Source organism: Rhipicephalus microplus, chromosome 6 (genome assembly GCF_043290135.1).
Source record: "Rhipicephalus microplus isolate Deutch F79 chromosome 6, USDA_Rmic, whole genome shotgun sequence".
NCBI lineage: Eukaryota > Metazoa > Arthropoda > Arachnida > Ixodida > Ixodidae > Rhipicephalus > Rhipicephalus microplus.
In genome coordinates, this window is record NC_134705.1 from 53,399,091 (window position 1) to 53,413,401 (window position 14,311).

The 14,311-nt window shown below is 46.0% G+C and overlaps 1 protein-coding gene across 1 annotated transcript in view; it reads left to right on the plus strand.

The window, feature by feature from the left end:
- Positions 1-14,311, plus strand: part of LOC142765847 (uncharacterized) — a 173,609-nt gene that overhangs the window by 24,851 nt on the left and 134,447 nt on the right. The window contains exon 5 of the mRNA XM_075867653.1: positions 10,706-10,806. Coding sequence (XP_075723768.1) covers positions 10,706-10,806 — 101 coding nt within the window. The remainder of the gene's footprint in view (positions 1-10,705; positions 10,807-14,311) is intronic.

Below are 14,311 nucleotides of genomic sequence, written 5' to 3' on the forward strand. Positions count from 1 at the left end.
CACTCAAGCAAGCATGCAAAAGGCCGCCTGAACCCCGTAACTGGGACGCATTGAAACACAGTTGGCGCGCCGAGCTTATCAAAGCGGGGCGCGAAATGAAAGCGCGCCTGACGACAGAGATAAACAACACGCTACGAAAAGCGCGCATTGTACGCAGAGGCGAGAAGCTGGCGTTCGCAATGCACGACCATCTCGATCAGTTAAAGCCGCAGTACGAACTTTTGCTACGTCTTAGTTCGCGCACGGCTGCGCAGTCTTTTATCAACGGACGACCAGTTTCAGATCCAGTGGTTCTTCGAAGTGTTCGCAACGGCTCCTTGGGTAAACAAATGCATGTCCCTTTGGCTCAGTTGCCGAATGGCGAACCGTCTACACGAACAGAAGACATAATGAGGGTATTTCAAACACAACTTTCGAATCTTTTCAGGGCGGAGAACGCAAATGACGTGATTTACCACCATAGTTAATGCGTTTTGCGAGGGAATTTCCCGCGTACCGGAGGAGCTCCGCGATGGTCTGTGCAGCCCAGTGACGCTAGATGAATTACGCATCGTGCTTTAGCGCATGAACACAACCGCCGCCGCCGGCCCTGACGGGATACCTTCGAGTTTCTACAAAACCTTCCTTGAAACAATACAAGACCACCTTTTGACAATGCTAAATGGGCTTCTTCCTGACTGAGTCAGACCGAATACGTTTCGTGAGAGCAGAGTTATACTCTTGCTTAAAAGCGAGGGAGAGCCGTCCGACCCAAGGGCATGGAGGCCCATTTCTCACCTAACTCGGATTATAAGATATTGACAGCCATCCTTGCGAACCACATAACAATAATTCTACCGGAAATAGTGAGCGACATACAAACATGCTGTGTCCCAAATTGTACGATCTATACCCCGCTTGCGCTGTCTCGCGATTTATTCACGTACGCTACAAGAACACAAATATCTGGCGTTTTTTTTCCTTGGATCATGAAAAAGCTTTTGATCGCGTAGAAAGGCACTATCTTTTCGCTGTGCTTGAGAGTTATGTCTTCCAAGCACATTTAACCGACACCCTCCGTTTACTCTACACAGACTTAAAAACGTCATTAGTAGTGAATGGGTATACATCTGAACCTATTGCAGTAAGTAGGGGCATTCAACAAGGCTGTCCCCTCTCCGCAATTCTCTTTATATTATGCATAGTGTGTGCCTTAATAAAGGCATAGCTCTCGCATCAGGTGTGGCTCGGTTCAACAATGGATCAACTGTTCTCGCTGCTACACACACCACACAAGATAAAATTTTACTACCACGGGGCACTACTGTCGCCTGCGTTGCCGATCTGCAGCCTGTGTGCGTTGTGCCTCTTACCCCTGTCTCTTCTAAAGGCCATCCTGCAGATCATGCTGCTTCCTCGGCCTTTACAGCAGCCATCAACAAAGACTTGAATGACTCACAGAAGCAGCAGCTGCTTGATTTGTTGGAAAAGCATGCAAACTCCTTTGACGTTCATTCATCCACCCTGGGCCAGACAACTGCTACAGCACATCGTATTCAGACCGACGGAACATCCATTGTGCATCGTCGTCCGTACCGCGTCTCCCTAGCCGAACGGAAAATCATTGAGGAAAACGTAGAAGATATGCTGCAACGGGAGATAATCCGACCCTCAACCAGTCCTTGGTCGTCTCCAGTGGTTCTGGTGCGTAAAAAAGACGGTTCCGTACGATTTTGCGTCGATTACCGAGCACTCAATAAGATCACTAGAAAGGACGTATACCCCATGCCACGCATCGACGACGCCCTAGATTCCTTACAGGGTGCTGAATACTTTTCCAGCCTCTACTTGCGTTCCGGCTATTGGCAAATCCCCAAGCACGAAGATGATAAAGAAAAAACTGCGTTTGCAACCCCGGACGGCCTATACGAATTCAATGTTATGCCGTTCGGTCTATGCAATGCGCCCGCAACTTTTGAGCGCATGATTGACACCGTGCTGCGTGGCCTGAAATGGAAGACTTGCCTATGTTACCTCGATGACATTGTTGTCTTTTCATCGACGTTTCATCAACATCTGCAACGCTTGGACGAGGTCCTGACTTGTCTTGCGGGCGCTGGTCTTCAAATTAACACCAAAAAGTGCCATTTCGCCAGCAGATCTATCAAGGTACTCGGTCATGTTATGAGCAAGGACGGAATTCGCCCAGACCCTGATAAAACTGCTGCAGTGCTTCGATTCCCTCGCCCTGACAAACCAAAAGATTTGCGAAGTTTCCTTGGTCTCGCCTCTTACTTTCGGCGATTCATACAAAACTTTGCCTCCATAGCGGCACCACTTCATAAGCTACTTGCTTCCGGTATGCCCTTTCAGTGGTCTCAGGAATGTGAATCGGCTTTCGACAGGTTGAAGAGTGCCCTTACGACCGACCCTGTACTTGCTCATTTTCACGATGATGCACCGACCTTCCTGCACACAGACGCTAGCGGCCGCGGTTTAGGAGCCGTGCTCCTGCAACGCGACAACTCTTCGCGAGAGCGAGTCGTTGCATACGCCAGCCGCGTCCTCTCCGCAGCCGAGAGGAACTACACGATCACCGAGCAGGAGTGCCTCGCCATCGTTTGGTCAGTACAGAAATTTCGTCCATATCTGCATGGCCGCCATTTCACCATTGTGACCGACCACCATGCTTTATGTTGGCTTTCGACACTCAAGAACTTGTCGGGACGCCTCGGACGCTGGATTCTACGCCTCCAAGAATATGATTTTGAGATCATGTACAAGTGTGGCAGGAGGCATAGCGACGCCGATGCTCTTTCTCGCTGCCCACTACCAGCGACTCCACTCGGGGTTTCCGCAATCAATTTGCACAAGACGCCCTCGGAGTCCACGTCTACGGCGGTTTCCTCTCTCGCCTCTATGGACCAGCTGCCTTCGGATGACCCGCACGATTTTCCTTCTCGACAGTTGGCTGACCCATACTGTCGACGTATTATAGACTACCTCACTGGCAGTTCCCGTCCACCTAATGCAAGGCTCCGTCGCCAACTCTCGCAATTTAAGCTGGACGACTCGGTGCTGTACCGCAAAATTTACCATCCTGACGGTCAGCGCTGGGTTCCCGTTCTACCCCGATCGCTTCGGTCAGAAGTCCTCAGGGCACTTCATGACCATCCGACTGCTGGTCACCTTGGTTACCATAAAGCCTACGATCGCCTTCGAAGTCGGTTTTATTGGCCAGGCATTACCACTAGTGTAGCTCGGTACGTCGGGTCCTGCACTACCTGCCAATGTAGAAAACTACCAACATCTGCTCCCGCTGGTAAACTACAGCCTCTTCCGTGCCCAGCCACACCATTCGAAGTTGTAGGCGTCGATCTTTATGGCCCCCTCCCAGTCAGTGCTGGTGGAAACCGGTGGATAGTAACAGTCATTGACCATTTGACGCGCTACGCCGAGACGGCATCCGTTACTACAGGTTCAGCTTCTGAGATTGCTGATTTCATCCTCCGAGCCATTATGCTGCGTCATGGTGCTCCACGTGTGTTGCTCAGTGACCGTGGAAGGGCCTTTCTTTCACAACTAGTGAACGAACTTCTTCAGGCCTCCGGCACAACTCACAAGACTGCTTCTAGTTATCATCCCCAGACTAACGGCCTCACTGAGCGATTCCACCGCACTCTTGCTGATATGATCGCCGCCTACATTCAACCGGACCACAAGAACTGGGATGTAATTCTACCATTTGTCACTTTCGCCTACAATACGGCCATTCAGCGAACAACCGGCTACTCGCCATTTTACCTAGTTTATGGACGCTCCCCTACTTCTTTCCTGGACGTCTCCTTCTTTACCTGCCAAGCGAATTCATCTCCATCCTCTTCAGAGGAATACGTTTCACGACTCGCACAGTGCCGCCAACGAGCTCGTATAAACACTGAAGCCCGCCAGCAAGACAGAAAGCTAGTTTATGATGAATCGCATCGTGATGTATCCTTCCAACCTGGAGATGAAGTGCTCCTTTTGACGCCTGTTCGCACACCTGGTTTGTGCGACAAATTTCAGCCTCGGTTTATTGGGCCGTACACAGTTCTTGAAGAGACTTCACAAGTGAATTATCGCGTGACGCCACTTGTAGCCCCAGCAGATCGCCGTTATCGAACTACAGAGGTCGTCCATGTTTCCCGTATGAAGCCCTTCATGCGACGTTCTTTGTCCCCTTGACTTGCCGCGGCCAGGCTGGCCGCTTTCACGTGGGGGGAATTGATGTGGGCATTTAGTATACGCATCCTCTTCACCGGTACATTATCATCATTATCATGTGTGGCTCATGCATCCTCATCGTTGTCGCGTAGCATCATCATCTTGGCTCATTATTATTATTATTATTATTATTATTTCTTTTATTTCCAGAATAAACGAAAACATTACATTCTGGATGGTCTCCTGGGCTAAAAGCTGTAATGAAACAGCTTGACTAGGGCCCAGAAGACCAATGACATGGCAACAAGTGACCGGTAAAATATTTGCACCAAATTACAAGATATATCACACATTGTACAAAAATATTTACAAAAACAAAGCATATAACAATATCTGTGTAAGCGTAACAGGGAATGATTTTTTGACTAAAACACATCTCTAACAACGAACAAGACCAACAGAATACCAAAATTTATTTACAGAAAAGAAATTTTTAATACTACAAGTACAAGGAACACAGTCAATAGTACACCTGTAATAGTACAAGCAGTAGTACACCTGTAATTCTAGCAGTAAACTACACGAAACACTAATATCAACACAATATAATAATAGAAAGCATGATAGCTAATCATATACAACGATATACAGTGAAATGTAGTACAACATTAACAAATAATTGAAATACATTAGTAATTCAGAAATATTTCACGTAATGTATTTAGCGCAGGTTTATGTAAATGATTATGCTTTTTAAGAATGCATGGGAGGTTATATTTCAATGACTGCAGTTTATAGTCAGTGCGAAAGCGCGGTATGAGCCATCCTCCTACATTACGAGTATTGATAGCATGACTGTTGCGTTGCAGTGCAGCAGTTAACTCGATAAATTGTTTAAATGAAGAAGAACATATGTAAAATGATCGTAGGATACGGAACTCGTACATATATTGGATTTTAATTATACTGTACTTGCGAAAATATGTCGATGTCGGTGATAAATAACCAGTGTTGGCAATGTGACGGACAGCTTTCTTCTGCAAAACCAATATTCTGTTGATGTTGCGTTGAGTTGTAGTAAGCCAAACCAGACTGCAGTAACTTATATGTGATTGAAACAGTGCTTGATATATGCTGACTTTTATTTGTGTAGGGAGAATTTCTCGACAACGCGACAGAGCTCCCGCTGTAAAAGAAAGTTTCTTGCATAAATGACTTACGTGAGAGTCCCAACTTAGATGAGATGAAAATGTTACACCGAGAATTTTATGTTCTTCTACAATATCTATTTTTTGATCTGCACAAATAATATCTTGTTTAACGTTCAGAAATTTATTTCTAGCTCTAAATATTATAACCTTCGTTTTCTTAGGGTTAATTTTAAGTTTCATCGTAGCTGAAACTTAAAATTCATCGTAGCTGTCGGCTGCCGGTTCCTCGGTCCTAATAAAAGGTAATCCAAACCAAGACTTCATAATAGATCCATTATTGAAACAAATCGAGAAATGTTCTTCGATACGTGGTTTCCCTCTTCCAGGCTTGGGCGAAGGGAAAATTGCGGCATACGCCGATGACATCTCGTTTTTTATTCGGAACATAGCTACAGAGCCTTTCTGCGAATATTCCACACGTATAGTTACCTGTCGGGAGCACGTCTTAATCCCAGAAAAACCAAGGCATTGTGCTTTGGGATGCACATTGAAGAGTTCCCTGATGGCGTCCAAATCGTCCAAGGCGTTAAAGTCTTAGGTGTAACTTTCCTTTCGACTGGTGAGGTAGCCCTCACCACATGGAAAGAAATCCAACACAAAGTGGACAGACGCATTGAAGTTGCCAGAACGTTTCAACTACCGTTTACTGAAAGAGCTTATCCAATTAAATTCAGCATAACAGTGCCACTGCTTTATGTAGCCAGAATTGGACGACCACTTCGATGGGTTTTGCTGAGAGTGGCTACTGCGTGCATCTCCTTTTTTTGGGATGCCCACGCCGAAGCTGTTGCCAGAGCCTTCGTCCGCCTACCAGTAAAATGGGGAGGGCTCAGTGTACCCAACATTGATGTGTTATGCCGCATGTTGGCTCTCAAAAACACCTGGACACTCTTAGAGAACTCATCGTATCGAGGCAGGCAACTTGTAGTGTATCTGCTAGGAACCTCTAGAAGACGTTTTGGTTTAGCAAACAACACGGGACCAGCTTCTGAGCAGCCACCAGCGTATTACACACATGGTATAAAATCTTTGCAACAATGGCGAAACGATTTTTCTGTTCAAGAACTTGTGGAAATGTCCCCCCCCCCTCCCGACATGAGCGAATTAATAGCATTTAAAAGCCTATCTGAAGAGAAACGCCAGAAATGCCGGGCGAAAAGACGCTGGACTCTTACAAACACGTCTCTCCCCTCCGAGGTCCGTGACCTAAACTGGCTCACGGAAGGAGGGGATTTACCAACGGCCGACCGCCTTGCGGCGTGGGGCGTGGCGCCCTCCGCCACATGCCCGCAATGCGGTCGCGTCGAAACACTGAACCATGTCTTCCGTGAAGGTATTGTAGCGTGCACCTTTTGGAGCATGGTTACCAGGATGTTCCAAAGAAGTATGCAGTGGAACTCTAGCCACAGGGATAACTTTTTCGTACTCTTAATGGCTATCGGAGCCTTCGTCTTATGGAAACGAAGGGGACTGGCCTGCCTGAGGGGACGTCCCGAGAGAGCCATGTTTCCCCTACTACATCGGCTAAGAAACAAAATGCTTATGCATCTTAACGCAGAACAAGTCATGCTGGGAGAGGAAGCTTTCGCCGACGGTGGTCTACGCGATTTATTATCGTAAAAAAACAACAGAGTGTCCATGCCCCGCCACGGTGGTCTAGTGGGTAAGGTACTCGGCCGCTGACCCGCAGATCGCGAGTTCGAATCCCGGCTGTGGCGGCTGCATTTATGATGGAGGCGGAAATGTTTTAGGCCCGCGTACTCAGATTTGGGTGCACGTTAAAGAACCCCAGGTGGTCAAAATTTCCGGAGCCCTCCACTACGGCGTCTCTCATAATCAAATGGTGGTTTTGGGACGTTAAACCCCACATATCAATCAATCAAACAGAGTGTCCATGCCTTTCCTCCCTTATTGAGGAGGTGGGCTAGACCTTGTACCACTGTTACATTACAGTGTGTATTTTTCTTTTTTTCGTTAGAAACATGTATTTTTGTTGTTCAATATTGTTCTTGAGCGCGAGAGCAAATTGTCCTCACAGGTGAATGCAAAATATCAGGCTACGCTGTGAATAACCTCTCCTTGTTTGTTCATATAGCCTTACAGTTCACTTAAATTTAATCATCTCGATGTCATGAATGCCCTGTCTTTGTTGTACAATTTTAGGGGCGAAGCTCCTTAGGGCGTGGGCTGTGCGTCCCCTGTAGCCTGTATGTAGCCACCTCTAGTTTAGTTCTTGCAGTGTTCACTAGATGGCGGTACCGTCCCCTGTATGTGGCCACCTCTAGTTTAGTTCTTGCAGTGTTCACTAGATGGCGTTACCGCCCCTGTATGTAGCCACCTCTCGTTTAGTTCTTGTAGTGTTTACTAGATGGTGGTACTTGTAGCTGATGATGAAAAGATGCAAGATGTTATAAACTAGAAAGCGGTACTTGTAGTTGATGAAAGACGCGAGATCTTATAAAATAGGAATGATGTCACATATGACGCGTGTCATTGGTTGAAGCCAATCGTTCGATTTAGTGCGGCGACGTACGCTAGGGGGAGCGATGTAATAAAATCGAGTGGGCAAAATGTACAGAGGATTCATGGTTTACCAGGTTTACCTCCGGATTTTCGCCCACTTATCATCATTCACTTCGTGGATATGGCGGAATTTTTTGCATTGTACGTCACTGCATACGCTATAAGTTCTTTCGCTGTATATAACAGCTTGCATTGTACATACGCATTGTTCACCATTGTCCATTTTTATGTGTGCACTTAAGCTGTGTAAGATATATCCGGAAATGAAATTTTATTAAACGCTATCTGTGCAAGACTGTTATTGTAATAGAACTTTCCGCTCACCAGGCACAGGTTCGCCCAAATAAACAGTTAAATCCTAACATAAAGTCTCCTATCTTCGGCCACGTCACGACCCCGTGACATCTGGTCGGGGAGCTGGGTATCGATCCCAGTGCCTTTAGCTCTGCGGCCAGAACTCCTGCAGGTGCTGTACGGCGATCCTACGGCAGGGCACCTCAGTGTTTCCAGCACGCTCGCGAGGGTACAAGAAAGGTACTACTGGCCCCGTGTTACCACCAACGTCACTCGTTATGTGATGACATGCCGGGACTGTCAGCGACGCAAGACACCGCCGACGAGGCCAGCGGGACTTCTGCAGCCAATTGAACCACCTCGCCTCCAATTCCAGCAGACTGGTATGGACCTACAGGGGCCGTCCTCGACGTTGGCTTTTGGAAACAAGTGGATCGTGGTAGCTACCGACTACCTCACCCACAACGCCGACACAAAAGCCCTGCCCAAAGGCAGTGAATCCGAGGTAGCTAAGTTCTTCGTCGAAAATATCGTCCTACGTCACGGCGCCCCGGAGGTCCTCATCACCGACAGAGGAACAGCACTGCTGACCTGACTCAAGCGATCTTGGCATACAGCCAGACAAACCACCACCAGACGACAGCGTGCCACCCACAGGCCAACGGCCTCACCGAGCGGCTAAACAATACGATCGCCGACATGCTGGCAATGTACGTCGATGTCGAACACAAGACGTGGGATGCCATTCTTCCGTACGTAACCATCGCATACAACATGGCGGTGCCGGAGACGACGCAGATATCTCCATTCAAATGGTCTGAGGAAGGAGCCCGGCAACGACGCTCGATGCCATGTTACCCAACATCACCGACGAAGAAAACCTCGATGTGAGTGAGTACCTTCAACGCGCCGAAGAAGCCTCACAACTAGCGCATCTCCGTATCAAGAATCAACAGACGACCGACAGCCGCCGTTACAATCTTCGACGACGCTTCGTGGAATACCAGCCCGGAGAACGTGTTTGGGCGTGGACACCAATACGCCGACGTGGACTCAGTGAACAGCTTCTGCGACGGTACTTCGGACCGTACCGGGTGGTTCGACATCTCGGTTCACTTGATTGTGGCGTTGTCCCCGACGGCATCACGAACTCTCGACGACGCCGATCGCGAACTCAAGTCGTCCATGTCGCGCGCCTCAAGCGTTTCATGCGAGTTAACAAACTAAAACTGTGCTTTTTGTATATTGCTGTATCCTAATTTATTCATTGTACTTTCTTGCATATTTGTTTTACCTTCATCTTTAGGTAAAGCATCGGGACGATGCCTTTTTCAGAGGGGGGCAATGCCACGTTCTTTTCCTCAAGCTTTGTTATCGCCCCAATACACTACGCAATTCTCAGCGCAACCGCGCCTGCAGTTTTCGAGAAGCTTCAGGGCTTTAGTAGATCATTTCGGTAAGATCACGCCCACTCCGCAAACTGTACAGATTATTCTGGAACACTCGTCACCGCCAGCGATAACGCTAGAGCATTCGATGGCAAGAGTACAAATGCCGATGCACTTCGCCGCTTGTCAGTAGTTGATCGACGGCCGACGCTCCATACAATGCTATCTGTGCAAGACTGCTACTGTGAACGCACTTTTCGTTTACCGGGCACAGGTTCCCGACATGAAGTCTCCCAACATGAAGTCCCTGTCTTCGGCCACGTCACTACCCCGTGACAATATGCCAAATAATTTTCTGGAGGAGTGCGGAAAGATCATTGATTGATATGTGGGGTTTAACGTCTCAAAACCACCATATGATTATGAGAGACGCCGTAGTGGAGGGCTCCGGAAATTTCGACCACCTGGGGTTCTTTAAGTGCACCCAAATCTGAGTACACGGGCCTACAACACTTCCGCCTCCATCGGAAATGCAGCCGCCGCAGCCGGGATTTGAACCCGTGACCTGCGGGTCAGCAGCCGAGTACCTTAGCCACTAGACCACCGCGGCGGGGCTGCGGAAAGATCACTGTGTCGACTAAAAACGAAAAGTAGATGGTGGTTTAGGTCATTTCAGAGGAATAAATCGGGTAACTTGTGAGCTTCTGTAAAATGAAGGTTTATGTTCAGTGCGGTGATAGCCTGCGACATTAACAGATCACCGAATAGCCCATAGTGTTTCAAAGTTTTCATTAGTTTAGGTAAAAGTCAACGTATTGAATTGGAGTGTACTCTGGTTTTTCAGTCCCCGTTAAGAAAATGCTTACTTGTTTTGCTGGTAGCCCGTGGTTCTTAGACACGTGTGGAACACCTATAGACAGGTACGATCTGTAACGTCTACATGTACGTAATTGCTGCACCACTTAAGCGACTACACCTTGATGCAAGAAAACTGGTATATCTGCAAATGCCGAAGGTGCGGGGGTGGTCTTTAGTTGTTCATGATTTGCATCAAAATTTAGCCTGCATAACAGCATGGCCTTACCCAGCATATTCTTTGATGCGCAGCCTAAACTCAAAAGAGAAGACATTAGCCATCATAGGTCTCATCGCTGGAGTTATTGTCTTCGCCATAGCACTGGGAAGTTTTATTCATCACATTATTGAAGGTAAGAAACATGCTATTAAAGCACCTTTCATAGCTCATCAAACGCTCAAATTAGCCGTGGTCGCTCTGCATCGGTGGTTTCAAAAAAAATTGATGCAAAAAAAGTGATGCAAAAAAAAATTACGGGATGACATGAAATTTTCGAGATGCCCCAGTACGCGAAAATTTGTAATGCTATCCTCCCATTGCAATGACTCCATGCCAGGGTTACCAAACGTGATGTCATATGATGACATCATCATTATATTTCGGGAAGTACACTTGTCGAAGCGTCGGCTCAATAACAGAATTGTCGATCACAAAATTTGCACTGCAATACCTCTGTGACTCGTCTTGAAATCAGAATTCCACTTTTAGAAAAAGCGCAGTGTTGTTTTCTTTTCAATGACGTTTCGGCTGTTATTACAGTGGAATACTCACACATTATATTTAGCGTGCTTTCAAGTATTTGTACTCAATTTGACAGCTGTTCAAACATTTTCGAAGAGAACTTTCATTTTCATTGCATGAAAAAACTACGAGGCAATTTAAAATTGCAACTTAGTGACTATTAAGGAGAACCATGATAAGAAAGTCACCGCGCGTGGTGTGCTTTCAATAAAGCACGCGGCTGATCCCTCTTTTTAGGAATCGTTCTAACATGAAAGTGAAACGTTTCTTTATAGAGGTGTTTGATCGTTTACTGCGCATCGTTTCGCCCCGAAGGCGAAGGGATGAGTGCTACAACATCAAATTGTGAATTCTCTCGAACGACAAGCAGCTCCAAGTTCGGAGCGCGATTATCAAACGAAGCACATCCGAAATGAGTATACACAGGGCGTGCGCGCAACTGTCACAGCTCAAAACCTAAAGCATGCTGTTCAAGTAGAAAGGTGCACGAAACCAACGCACAAGTATACATAAAACAAGCACAAACTTTCGCAACTCTTATTTTGTGTGTAAGCAGCGTGCTCCTTTCATAAGCGTGGCCAGAGCACCCAGCAAAGGGACATTTGGGTCATTCCATGCCAAATAATCCAGCGGTTTTCCGACCATCACGATTATGACTGAAAAAAGTTCTCCATGTTTCACGAAGTTGGAAACTCGCCCTGATCACTTATTTCCACTTCCAAAATTTTTCCTGTCTTTTTATGAATGTCTGTAGTGTTATGGCGACTGAGCTGTGGGGAGTCAAAAACATTTATTTTAATAAAGGTTGTTAATACACTCAGTAAAATGGTGTTTGTGTTAAGGTAATGAATTGATCTGGCATGAAAACTAAAGGCTTCCTTATGTATACAAATTCTATTAGGGCTTTTCCAACGAGTAATATAGAATAAAGTTGCCAAAAATGCAATTTTGGGGGGAAATTGGCAAGCTCAATGAACGCAAATAAAATGTGCGCTGATGGCCGGTTTGACGTGCTACAAAGTAAACATAATTTATGCACTGAAATTAGATTACATAGACTGGAAAAAACGTAAATATCACTTCTTTGGGAAAAACATTGTATTCAACGTCAGAAATTTGCCATGGTTAACGGACAAATTATACGCACAATAACTCATTTGAAAGCGCTATCATTCAGATCAATATAGGTGAAGTTACTAGACGATAAAATTCTTTACACTCGGGAAAATATTTTTTGACGTTGTGTACCTCCACCTGCTTTTACCCTACGTAACTCAAGCAGCATGGCGCCTTCGAACGAAAAACCTGGGGTTTTCTAAAAAGCAGTCGAAATGGGAATAGGGTTATCATCTGCTTTCCATCGCCAACAGAACTGCGCAACAAAGAATGTGGCCAGAGTGTAGAGACCAGATGCGTACAAAAATAAATAAAACCATTTTTTTTGGGGGGGGGGGTGGAGGGAGGTGATTTCGGACATTGTGTCTACATTTGTCCGTGTATGAAAGCAAATGCACAACTTAAAAATACAAGTTAGACTGTGTATGTGGGGGGGGGGAAGGGGGGAGGTGTTATGTTACTTGAGTTACGTAGGCGAGAAGGTCAAAGAGATACACAAATTTAATAAAATATTCCTCAAGTTCGAAATTTACACCCTCTAGTCACTTCACGAATTTTTAGCTTATACGTGGGTTTCTTCAAATGAGGTATTGTGCACATTTTTAGTCCAAACATCATAGCAAGTTTTTTTTAGGGCTGAATACAGAGCTCTTCAAAAAAAAAGTGAATTTCGCAATTATTTCAGACCTCATGCGCCTTGTTTATTTTAATCTGTACCATTTTAAACAGGCTACCCGCACATATTTTAATTGGGCCCATTGAGCTGCCTAATCTTTAAAAAAATATATCCCAAATTTGGCAACATTGTTCAATATTTTTTCTGAAAAAAGCCCTCGAAAAATTCGTACACTTAAGCAAGTCATTATTTTACAGTTAGATCATTTCATTACCCTGCCGCAAGTACCATTTTATTGAGTTTGTTAAAAAACTTCTTTCAAAAAACGTGTTTGACACCCGCTTGCTCAGTCGGGGCCAAAGCACTACCTCTAAATAATAGAGAGGAATATTTTTGCTAACAGAAATAAACGAGCAGGGCGAATCTGAAACTTCGACAAACATGTGGGAATGTTTTCAGAAATATTTGTGATGGTCGAAAAAACGCTGGATGATTTAGCATTAAATGACCCCTTCGTACTTTCTGGTATCACGACTCAGATAAGCCCCCGCAGAAGAGACCACATTCTGTGGAGGCAGGTCTCATCGAAACGGAGGCGATGACCTTTAGAACGCTCCTAACGCGAGACATTCGTGCCGTCTCGCTGCTGCTGACAAAAAGGCGCAGAATTTGTGGAGCTCCGAGGTCCGCCAAAAGGTATATAGTTTCTATGAATGGCTTGAAATTAGCAATCGCAGTAACGTAAATTTCGAGAATAAGTACAAAGGACAAAGAAAACGTTCCGTGACCTAGCCGTTAGCACCGAGCGGTGCGAATTAAGAGGTCGATTGTACAACACGCGCGCAACCAAACCTTTCCTTGTTTTTTTTTGTTGGTGCGTATTATACAGCATCATATTGGTGTCGTAAATACGCCAGCGGAGCCGTGGTGAATCCCAGCCAAAAACACTTGTGTGTTAATATTGGCTGTGTACCACTCCTGCTTGCACATAAAATGCAAGGAATTTGCAGTAGTAAAGCTCAATTAGTGTCCACCCATCACTCAATCATATTTCAAAAGACTCAGTGACGTAGCGACGGCCAGACACGTAATCTTCAGTGCAATATGTCAACAATCATCATCAGTTTTCTAATAACACTTCAACAGGTAATCTATAATGACACCCAATTATTTATCACACAAAGAGCCGCATATCTGTGAAGGCAGTACGATTCGTGGGTTAGCTTTAGCGGTGAGCAAGTTTTCCATATTATCTGGTCGCCTGCACGATGCTCCATTCCCAGCATGTAGGTGGCGGACACCTTTGCCCGAGCGCAGACAAGGTGAGCCACCACGATGTCGCTGCTGGGGCTTCCACGAGACTGGAAGGTGAGAGTCAGGAAGA